General features: G+C 49.3%; 2 protein-coding genes across 2 annotated transcripts; both read left to right on the top strand.

Annotated features, from left to right (window-relative positions):
• Positions 1-7: 7 nt before the first annotated feature.
• Positions 8-4,405, top strand: LOC137907118 (bifunctional apoptosis regulator-like). The gene is made up of 9 exons (XM_068751428.1): positions 8-115; positions 752-1,045; positions 1,278-1,376; positions 1,462-1,555; positions 2,072-2,244; positions 2,321-2,465; positions 2,670-2,849; positions 3,026-3,222; positions 3,491-4,405. Exons 2-9 carry the CDS (start codon positions 765-767, stop codon positions 3,681-3,683), a joined length of 1,362 nt encoding a protein of 453 aa, XP_068607529.1. The 5' UTR covers positions 8-115; positions 752-764; the 3' UTR covers positions 3,684-4,405.
• A 653-nt stretch (positions 4,406-5,058) lies between these two features.
• txndc11 (thioredoxin domain containing 11) lies at positions 5,059-10,593 on the top strand. Its single transcript, XM_068751077.1, has 15 exons — positions 5,059-5,183; positions 5,809-5,905; positions 5,987-6,106; positions 6,301-6,398; positions 6,493-6,622; positions 6,698-6,791; positions 6,908-7,020; positions 7,100-7,303; positions 7,788-7,933; positions 8,018-8,183; positions 8,223-8,478; positions 8,591-8,778; positions 8,885-8,997; positions 9,074-9,154; positions 9,481-10,593. The coding sequence occupies exons 1-15, from the start codon at positions 5,059-5,061 to the stop codon at positions 10,007-10,009; spliced, it is 2,460 nt and encodes an 819-aa protein (XP_068607178.1). The 3' UTR covers positions 10,010-10,593.
• Positions 10,594-10,855: the final 262 nt, after the last annotated feature.

Here is a 10,855-nt window from a genome sequence, read left to right as displayed (position 1 = left end):
GAAATATGTAGCTGTTCTGTGAACTGACCGACTGGACGTAACTTCGGGATCCGGTTCGTTATGTCGTCCTCCAGCGGTTTACCTGTCGACGGCGGTTCCTGAGGCGAGTTATCGAGTGAGTTTATTGATGACGTGGTCTTTCTTTAGCAAAGGTAATGATAATTTAGTGCCCACTGTTGGCTGGCTAGCGTTAGCTTGCTGACTAGCTTAATCAGTCCTATAGCCATGCCTTGTGGTATCAGGAAAGTGTTGTTTTTGTTTTGCGGAGTAGTAAAGAAAGTGGCTCTCCTAGCTAACTGGCTAATGGCGAGCTAGACAGACGTCATGAAATATAGTCACGTCATAAGTTGTCGTTTGCCTGGCTAAAATAAAGTCTTTCTGTTTCAGTTTCATGCTTTGGTGCTGACGAGCTCGTGTTTATTTACATTCAGTATATGTGGACTTACTGGATTTATTTGACAAACATGTTTGCAGACGTAATAGTTTTCTTTTTTTGATTGGGATGATTGATTATGTCAGGATCCATGATTGTAAAACTTGGAATTCTCCAACTTTCAGTCTGTCTTGACACAACGTCAGATAACGTTTGGAATTTCCCTTTATTCTAAAAGGTAAAAGCTACCGGTACCTAAAAATATGGGTCGAAGACGTCTTGCTGGGATGACCGGATGGGTGGATAAACAGATGTTTTGTGAATGTCTGCCATCGTTTCAAATGACGGACATTTAACCGTGATTCTCCTCCGACTCAGGAAGTCGCACCAGATGGAGTCGGGCTCATCGGATGACGCTCCGGGAGCGTCGATGGACAACCCTTCCCACCTGCGTGAATCCCTTCTGTTGAAGCGCTCGACCACCAGCATCTCAGAAAACGAATTCTCCTGCCACTGTTGTTATGAAATCTTGGTGAACCCCACCACCCTTACCTGCGGCCATAACTTTTGCCGCCACTGTCTGGCTCTATGGTGGGAATCCTCTCACAAAAATGAGTGTCCAGAGTGCAGAGAAAAGTGGGAAGGGTTTCCAAAAATCAACATACTTCTCAGGTATGATTTTAATAAAATGTTAGTTTGTTTGTCTGTGAGGATGTAGAATGGGACGTGTGTTATTTGTGCCTCCCATATCTAGGACATTAAAAAGCATCATTCAGTAAAAATCACTTTGAGCCAAGTTGGGTGATGCTTGAGAACCCCCCCCCCCCTACCTTCACCACTTGTTTCTTCTCTTGCTGCTTTCCGTGACTAATTGCATTTGTTAACGTGAAGCTCTTCTATTTAGGGATGCAATGGACAAACTGTTCAGTGACGTCATTCAGCAGAGGACAACACAGATCCAGGAAAACCCCAGAATTTCTCGGAGCTTGCTCGCGTTCCAGAGGCAATGCAGTGTTTAGTGTTCATCTTTTTTCACGGTGTTATATTAAATAAAGGAACATCCGTCAATCATCTGCATATTTTTTTAGATACGGTGACAACTTGGGTCAGTCCGGAACAACCCAGAAGAAAGGAACGGGCTTCTTCTTTTCCGGAGTCCTAACTGCACTCACATGTGTGACTGTAAGTATTTAACAGCAGAACAAGCACCCAGCATGGCTAGGCGTAACTAACATGCACACAGCAGTGAGTAAAGAGGTCAGGTGTTCATATGTCAAAAGGTCATGTTTATTTTGTCCATGTGTGTTTTGACACGTGGCGGTAAATGTCGGCATGTTTTGTGAATCGATTTTGACCATAGCTCAGCAAATGACATCACAAATGTGTGTTTTACTTGCACATGTCCCTTGCTAGTTTGGACCTCCTGTTTTTTCCAGACTGGTTTAATATTTCTTACCCTTTGACTTCCAAAACTCTAAAAATTCACAAACTAGGATTTTTTTTCTACGGCACTATGCTGCAGGGCATGCAACAAAAATAGACTGAGTTAAAAAAAAACATGTGAATACAAAAACAGCAGCATCAAGAATGGATCGACAAAGTCTCGGACAAACATACGGTGACTTCTGCTGGCAACGGTTGATTTATGCAGCCGACTGTATTCTTGAGCGGCGTTAGCTCACACGTCGCTGTTTCCAGGTGGTGGTGCTGGTGTATCACTGGAGCAGGGCTGCAGTTGACCAGCGTGACCCGTTGATCACTAAACCCGTGGTTCGCTGGACGCCGGAGGAAGTGGCGTCCTGGCTGGATAACCTGGGAGCGTGGGCCCAGCTGTACAGGGCGCCCTTCCAGCAGGAGAACGTCAATGGGAGGTAGATAAATCAGGTTAAACAGATTTTGAAGACAGACGCGTTGTCTTCCTGCCATGTGGCTGCGTCTTTGCTTTAGGCTCCTGCTGATGCTCGGGGACGAAGAGTTGATCAATCCTCCTTACAGCATCAATAATCAGGCTCACCGCCGGGCCGTCCTGGCTGAACTGGACAGACTGAAAACCCTGGGAGTCAAACCTCCCCAGAACCTCTGGGAATATAAGGTAAAGAGTCCGCCTGTAAAACATCTTCTTCCACTAAATACTCTAAGAATATGACATTTATTTTCAGAGTTGTGACACAGTCCCATCATTTAATACACCGTGATTGTGCTTTGAAGAACTGTGTCTGCTGTTTGATGTCTTTCATGTCTGATAACCGAATGACTCCACTCACCATGGATACTTATTTCCCTCACTTTCTGCCAGGATGCGAACGCAGGGAAGTCTCTGTTCTTGCTGTATGCGCTGAAGCGCTCTCCTCGTCTCACACTCTTCTATTTGTATTTATTTGACTACTCGGAAACCTTCCTGCCCTTCCTGCACACCTGTTGTCCGTCCGCCGCGCACGTCGACCCCTCGGTGGAGAGCAGCTTCCTCAGCACACAGGTGACGCTTCCAGCTGATGCATGATCCTTAGATCTGCTTTAAGAAGTCGGACTGAGTCGTGAATATGATGCTGAATCACACTGGCAAAATACATTTTGATCATCCGCCTTGTGTTTAAGTGTTTAAACGCACGTCTCAAACGTTTCTTTGTGTTGTCGGTGACATTCTTTGTTTAGTTGGTGCCCAGCTGGCGACAGTGGGCTGAGTTTCTCGTAAAGTACCTCCTGCTTCCGTACCAGCTGATAGCGGAGTTTGCGTGGGACTGGCTGTCCGTCCACTACTGGACCTCTCGCTTCATTATCGTTAACACCATGCTGCTGTCAGTGCTGGAAACCTGCACCCTGTGGAGGCTCTGGACAAGAGCCGCTATCAGGTAGACGTGTCTTTATGATCACACGCGCTGCTTGAGTGTTGCAGCGTGTAATTGATGATGAATATATTTATTAGATAGAATGTTAGAGTACAAGTACAGTCACACGGTAGCATGTATTACAGTACAAATAAAGTCAAACATCCTGTCTAAGAGGAGCATTTCAAAAAAGCCCTTGCGGTCTTGTTTCCGTTGAAACAAGACCGCAAGGTCTCGCTGTGAAGTCATGGGCTGGCTGCACACACTAACCAGTATCCTCTGCTTCCTTTAGGTCTCTGCCAGACAAGATGTGGAGCCATTTGAGGGAGATGTTATCTCAAGGGTTTGTCTTTGCCCTCCTGTGGCCTTTCATCCCTCAATTTGTGTGCAACTGCCTCTTCTACTGGGGTCTCTATTTTAGTCCCATTATTAATATAGACAAGGTGGTGCAGCAGCTAATGCATCCAGAACCTCAGGCACCGTAACAAACTGCATGTCGCTCGGTGGACAGGAAGTGTGTATTAGTCACGGTAAACTCACCCGTCCGGCTCTGACTGTGGGAAGACGTTTTTCTTTTCTCTGAGAAGAGAAGCATTGAAGGAGAAATGAAACCAACAAGAGCAGAAGCGCTGGAACGTCGAACGATGTTGTTCAGGAGAGCTTGTTTAGGTCTGCAATGCAGAACCAGTTTTGGTGAGAATATCGGTCAATATCGTCGGGAATTTCCTTCCGAAAATGTTTGCAAGTATAATTGTGACATGTGAAACATTCAGGTTGTTCGTCCTTGGGAATGCCGGATTTAAAAGTCGATCAAAAGAAAACAAAATCATTGCATAACATACGCGGCACTTGGATTTAAAATTTAATGTAGGATCTTAATTTTATTTGCTCAAATAAAAATGTCCTAATTAAGTTTTTATGGAGAAATGATTTGTAGCAGTTTTTAGTTCCTGCTGTTGTTTTTGCTGTTGTGTATATTTCAATGTGATGGATGGATAGAGCTAATCAATGAATTATTTTTTACATAGTTTATTTTCGCTTAAAAGTTCTACACTGTGATTCTGAGTTATTGAATGGCAGTGGAAAAGTAAATAAAAATGACACGTTTTTTTGTTTTTTAACATGTCTTGTGTGTTGTTTTTATGACTTATTGCCGAACAATTCCAAAGGAAGATGATTATGTAAGGACAGAAGCAGAATGTGAAGATGATGATGATGATGAAATTCAGAAATAAAAATGAATGTGGGCTTCTGCAGCCAGAAGGTTCTGGGCGCCATAAGCCAAATTCCATCACACATATTTTAAATATTATATTATTATAGTTTATGTTTTAAGATTAAAAATGTGATACAAATAAACCCAGGAACATACAATTAGATGTTCAGCAACTAATTACATTACCGCCCCCTAGAGGCCACTTGGTGCAATTGCTGTCTCCGAAACAATTAGATTAGGCATTAGGGACTGTCTGAAAAAAGCACGTTAGAGTCTACGCACGAAAAATAATATACACGTATTTATCGTTGGCAAATCAGCGTATAATTATTCACAGTAGTTTTACTTACTAACAGTAAGAGACTGTACGAATATCCACCCTGATATTTTAATGTTTTCTCGTGACGGTCCCGCTGTTCAACAACGCTTTTACTGTCTCCCCCTTGCGTCATTGTTGCGGAAGTGGAAAAGCCTACGTGGGGAAGCGAGGTTGGTCCGGCAGCGTTTGAATAGCCTCCACAACAACGACACTAATGTCCAATCCAGGTTAGCCCCGTCCCCCCCCAGTGGATCCAGTCCCCGTCCCCGCCTCCGCCAGTGCGAATGGGCTCATAAATGGGCCGGGGCGCCGCCGACGGGCTGTAATGCTGCGCCGGGCGCGACGGTCTCTCCGGCAGGTGCTGATCCTCATGGCCCGGAGACCGGCTCTGCTGTGCGGGGCGCTCCTGCTCGGCGTGCTGCTCGTGTTAGCCGTCAGGTTCACATGCAGGTAAGAACCGGCAGCTCCGCTACATTTATAATCAGGCACGGCAGTAAACGAGCCGCCGGTTCTGGTCGTCCGGACTCTAAACCGGCCGTGGTCTTCTTTTGTGGCACCGCTGATGTAGAACTGACGTGTCCGGTTGGCCGTGGACCGCTTACCGAGACTGACGTCAGCGGTTCATTTGCACGTCGGTGTGTTTAGTAAACGTCCCCGAACCACAACAGATTCATCTCCCTCCGATCCACGCGTGGAGAATCGCAGCTGCAAAGACCGAAGTGAACAGGAAGCTCTGGAGAGCTTTGATCAAATATAAACTCCATAACCTCTGATGAATGGCAGAAAGGTAAACACCAGCCGGTCCGGCATCGATACCAGGATCCAGACCAGAATCTTTCTGGACCACACGATGGATATCTGAGCTTCGGGGCTGGACGTTCGTTTTCTCGAGCGGTTCGTGACGTTTCGTCAGATTGGTGTCATCGCCTGAGGCCGACGAACGCCAAACGACACGCTGACCTCCGCTACGGAGATTGCCGTTGAATTCAAATTGCAGTCAAATGATCCCGGGCGCTGCCCGCCACCTAACTGTCACACCTGGAACCGTTTGAACTGCCTTCTTGTCCTTCTGCAGCCGTGCCGGGAACGCGGTCGCAGCGGCGCGGCCTCCGGTCCGGTTCTTCTCTCCCGAGGCACCGGTGGTGGACTTCTACTTCGGCCAGCTTGACCAGGTGAGATTCAAAGACGCGGTCCCTACAGGTGTAGCCGTGTGCCACAAACGGATCACGCTTTCACCCCCCCACCCCCCCCAGGCGGACCGTATCCGCAGCATGGCGGAGGTGTCCCTCGTCTTCTTCTACGCGCCGTGGTGCGCTCACTCGATGGCTGCGCGGCAGGAATTGCAGCAGGTTGCTAAGAGGCTGGCCAATCAGGTACAGAATCACCCGAGGACGCCGGTTGAGTCAAATAAAAGGTTATTATGACACGCATACGCAGCGGCGGGATGGGATCCGGATGCGGTCGGATCAATGGATTGTTCCTGCTCCGAGTCCCTGCTGGCGCGTGAAGACGTATCTTTCCTGTCTCGCACACACACACACACACACACACACACACGCACACGCAGGTGCGCTTCCTGGCGGTCAACTGCTGGTGGAATCGGGGGAAGTGCAGGAAGCAGTACCACTTCTTCCGCTTCCCCGTCATCCATTTGTTTTACCGAAGGTGAGGCTGCTCGGTTTTGCAGAGTTGCGTTTAGCCGAAATCGAAAATGCTCGAACTGATCCAATGCCCCCCCCCCCCCCCTCTGTGTTTTCAGCTTCGGCCCGATAGAGTACAAAGGTCCGCTCGTGGCTCCGTATGTGGAGGGTTTTATCCTGAGGGTCGTCACGCCGCTCTCTTACCTCCCATCCAGGTCGAGCCTTAAGGAGTTCCTCTCCGATCACGAGGTGTGGAAACGTCTCGTAGAGGCTTCCTTTAGTCAGACGGTGCCTACCTGTGATAACGCTGGCTCTTATCTTTAGCCTCGAGTGGTGGGTTTCTTCCAGTTTAACGCCTCTCCTCAGCCGCCGGGGTACATTCGGTATCTGGCCTCTGCCCTGCAGGCGCTAAGAAGGGGTAAGAGGAAAATAAAACGACTTGTTGTTAAATGTTAAAGTCTGATCTTTAATGCAGGGGCACTTTATTTTATTTCAATATTTCTATTATTGCCTTTCATATTTACTCTGCTGCAGATTTCCGTGGTGTTGTTCGTTTCGGGGTTGTAACCAACAAACACGTGGCAGAAGCCATTTCACTACGGGAGGACGAATCGGTTTACCTCCACAGAAGATTTAACTCCTCTTTGGTGCGTGAAGTCGTCGCGCCGCGATAGACGCCACGTAAAATACGGCTTATTACTCATTCTGGATCCTTCCTTCCGTCAGGTTTTCCCTCGGAGGGAGCTCAACTTCACTTCAGAGGCCATCTGTAGATGGGTGTTTGAACACAGCGAGACCGTCCTCCAATGGCTCCAGCCTCCGGGGACAAAGTCCCACCTCCTGGAACAGGAGCTGACTAAAGGCCCGGCGCTGCTCCTGTTCCTGCCGCACAATCCTCTCGGGTCTGGTCCCAGTCCCATGCTACAGCAGGTGAGCTGGGTTTGAGGAACTGATAAAGACGATTAATGAAAACTTGTGGTGTGCCACAGGGCTCACATTCAGGTCCGCCGGTCTTTCCTGTGTGCCTTTCTTCTTTATGAATCAGGTTGTACTTTTATGGGTGTTGATGGAGTAGAAATGAACCTTAAAGCTACTGACTGCTTGTGGAATTGATGATTCTTAGGAAGTTAAATCATCCTGATTTCATCCAGCTTTAGTAAAGAGTGCACCCGGATCCCAGTCAGTCCGGCTGCTCGCAGGTATTTGAGCAGCTTCCTCCTTTGAAGTAAAGCATGTACATGTTAATGTACGGTACTTAAAAGAGAAATCATTGGATAATGGTGTTGCATTTCAGCTGATACAAAAGGGACCCTATTGGTGGCATATTTCAAAATAAAATCTTAACTTAAATTTATATGCTGATGACGCCATGGTGTCGTTATTAGTTGGTTCGTTTGTCTGTGTGGTCTTTCAGGTTGCAGACATTGCCGTGCGTTATCACACCTGTGACGGCACCGACCTGAGCTTGGACGAAGGTTCCGCCTCCCGTTCGCTCTGCTGCCAGTCGGTTCCTCTCCCAGACTCCAGCACCCGGACGTGCGAGATCTGCCTCGAGGCGTCGCCGACGATCCCGGCCCGCTCGTCTCTGTGCTGCTGGTTCCCCTCTGTGGCTCAGGAAGGCGACGTCTTGCGGCCTTACGTTAGAGACTGCTGCCTAAACCAACAATCTGCCTCTGCGTCCGTAAGAAACTCAACCTCGGCGAGTTGCGGCAACTTCCTGAGCAACTACAGCCCGGTCGGCCAATACAGCGCTTGCTGCCGGACGAGACGGCCTCGGCTCGATGAATGGGAAGCCAGAGAGGAAGTAGACGTGCAGAGAGTTCCGCTTCCGTCCGTCCCTCGGAAGCAGGAAGTCGACGGCATCACGGGGCTCCAGTGTCAGACCAACCGGACGCTCCGGTTTTACGTGCTGGACGTCGCTCTGAACTGGGCTCTCGCTGTGAGGCTCGGCGCCAGGGGCAACACGAGCGCTCCCCTTCACCAGGACGCCGGTTCGCATGACGGCTGGAGCGGCGACGGGTCCTTCGCAACTATTGTGAGCCTGAAGGACGAGGTTCATTATGTGCTCCACCGCAGTCCAGCAGCCACGCTGACCGAGTCTCTGGGTAAGGCTGCAGGACGGCGTGCCGGCCACAGCGTGGCGACGGCGCTCCGCCGCCCTCGGTGGCTGCCTCACTCACTCGCTTGTCTGTCTTTCCCCTCCGTGTCCCGCTAAAGAGACCTTCATCAGGAACTTTAGCGCTCCGTTCAGCCTCCTGCAGAGACACTTGGTGGGAGAGGAAGTCAGGAAAGGAAGGGAGGAGGAAGCCGGGCACCAAGACGAACGCCGGCGCTCGCCGCCGCGCCTCCTCGTCACAGAGGTGAACACCTCCTCCTTCCTACAGACCGTCATGGACATCCACAAGGTGAGCCGCGTAGCGGAGCTGCAGTTTCACGGGTGGAAGCGTTCGCTGTTGGTGCAACCCGATGGTGTGTGTGTGTGTGTGTGTGTGTGTGTGTGTCCTCCTGCAGGACGTCCTGCTGTTCTACTACACCCAGTGGTGCGGTTTTTGCTCCGTTCTCAACCACATCATCCTCCAGCTGGCCAGATTACTGCAGGCCAACGGCGCCGTCACCGTGGCCAGGTGTCGTATGTGTCCAACACGGCGTCAGAAATAAAAGCTCCTCAGCGTTCTGAGACAAACGGGCGTTTCCCTGCAGGGTGAATGTCGCACGCAACGACCTCCCGTGGGAGTTCATGGTGGACCACGTCCCCTCCATTCTTCTCTTTCCCAAATACAGGTGAGAGAGATGCGGCTGAGACTCGGTGATACTCGGAGGCTGAAGCTGGAAACGACTTTCATAATAATCAAAGTCTGTTTTTCACGAGCGAGGATTTGCTGATTATCTTCATCTTATATTAAAGTTAACTTCAGGGCTCGGTCTGATGGTCACTCGAAGCAATTTGAAGACATCATTTAGGCCTTTCTCACCGTTTTATGGACCAAAAACTCAAATATTTGTATGTGATTGATTGTAGTGATTGATTGTTTTTTGTTTCACCAAAATATTGTCAAAGAATTTTGGCAGAATTGTTTTAATTCTCATTTTCCCTGCTTCTCATCAAGAAAACATTTTAGTGTGAAGTTTCCTGACAACCTGCCCATCACATTACCCAACCTCCTCCGCTTCATCCTGCAGCACTCCGGCTCTGCACGGCATGCAGACAAACCGGTGGCGGCTTCCGGTGAGGCGGAGGTCCCGGGGCCCGGCGCCGTCTTCCACGCCGAGTTCCTGGAGCTCCAGCACGAGGTTCAAGCGCTGCGTCAGGCGCGGGAACGCCTCTCCCAACAGCTGGCACAACTGTGGCGAGACAACCGGCGTCTGAACTTTGACGCTCGCAGCTTAGAAGCCCGGAACGCGGAGCTGCGTCAAGAGAGGCAAAACCTGGAGGAGCAACACCGGGAGAAAGGCCGGCAGCTCGGGGAGGCGGTGAGACGACTGCAGGAGCTGTCGGACGCCTCGGAGGACCTGCTGAATGAGAACGCTCTCCTCAGGGTCCTGCTGATGGCGCTAAAGGACCGGGTAGAGGCTCAAGAACAGGTGGAGGCGGAGTTACGAGAGGCAGAAGAGAAAAGAAGCTATAGAGAATCCTGAGAGGAGGAGGAGGAGGAACGAAGAAAGGAAACGCAGAAGAGTGGCTTCGGCTGCGTTCAAGTGCTGTGAGGATGGTGGGATTATTCACCGTCGGGAACGCTAATTTGGGAATTCAGTGCCAACTGTCCGATCGAACCTCCTCGGTCCTGATGCTGCACTTGCATAGATGCATTTCTTTTTTTTTTGATGAAGGATGAAACGTAACCCGAGTTCAACGCGCTACAAAGTCCCTGCAGCCAAATTCTAAATCCTTCCTGAGCAAAGGAAGGTGAAGCAAACTTCAGGAGAGCGTCTTCCATTCGCGGCTCGTCTTCTACCCTCCAGCCTGCTGTTCTGTTCTGGATTTCTAAGCAGCGTTCACCTGACTCCAGATCTGCGATGCAGAATGTGGCTGCAGGGAGAGCAATAGGGCTACTAACGCTTATTTAATACTGGAGACGTGACGGCCGGAGCAGTGATCTTTTTTTTTTTTTTTTACAGGAATCACTGACTCATTAAAATATTTTTTATGTAATGATTCAGGTATTAAAAATGAGATGCAATTATTTACATGTTTCACTTGTTTTTACGGATTAAAAAATCTTCCCTCTTTGTTCCCCCTGTGTTTTATTAACAATTATTTGTGTGTGTGCACATCTGAGTAAAATACAAAAGCAGTTCAGTCTTGGGATAGATGCTCAGAAACATTTTATTTATTGTGCATGTAGAGAAAAGGCTGTTGGCCCTTTCCTGTAGGAACCGCTGGTCTCTGTTGGGTGGCTCTTAATGCAATCTGGGATTTATATGAATGCCGGCCTCATCCTAGGGAATGTGGGCTGATGATGGACGGCTGACGCCGGCGACTTG

This window comes from Brachionichthys hirsutus, chromosome 17 (genome assembly GCF_040956055.1).
Source record: "Brachionichthys hirsutus isolate HB-005 chromosome 17, CSIRO-AGI_Bhir_v1, whole genome shotgun sequence".
Taxonomy (NCBI): domain Eukaryota; kingdom Metazoa; phylum Chordata; class Actinopteri; order Lophiiformes; family Brachionichthyidae; genus Brachionichthys; species Brachionichthys hirsutus.
Note: the sequence above shows the minus strand (reverse complement) of the source record. Positions and strands in the feature narration are given on the sequence as shown.

Bases quoted from the DNA above. Each gene is read 5' to 3' on its own strand.
- LOC137907118 (XM_068751428.1), top strand. From the start codon at position 765: ATGGAGTCGGGCTCATCGGATGACGCTCCGGGAGCGTCGATGGACAAC. The intron at 1,377-1,461 runs GCAATGCAGTGT...ATATTTTTTTAG, and splicing joins AGCTTGCTCGCGTTCCAGAG to ATACGGTGACAACTTGGGTC. The intron at 2,466-2,669 runs GTAAAGAGTCCG...ACTTTCTGCCAG, and splicing joins AGAACCTCTGGGAATATAAG to GATGCGAACGCAGGGAAGTC.
- txndc11 (XM_068751077.1), top strand. From the start codon at position 5,059: ATGCTGCGCCGGGCGCGACGGTCTCTCCGGCAGGTGCTGATCCTCATG. The intron at 6,107-6,300 runs GTACAGAATCAC...ACGCACACGCAG, and splicing joins CTAAGAGGCTGGCCAATCAG to GTGCGCTTCCTGGCGGTCAA. The intron at 6,399-6,492 runs GTGAGGCTGCTC...CTGTGTTTTCAG, and splicing joins ATCCATTTGTTTTACCGAAG to CTTCGGCCCGATAGAGTACA.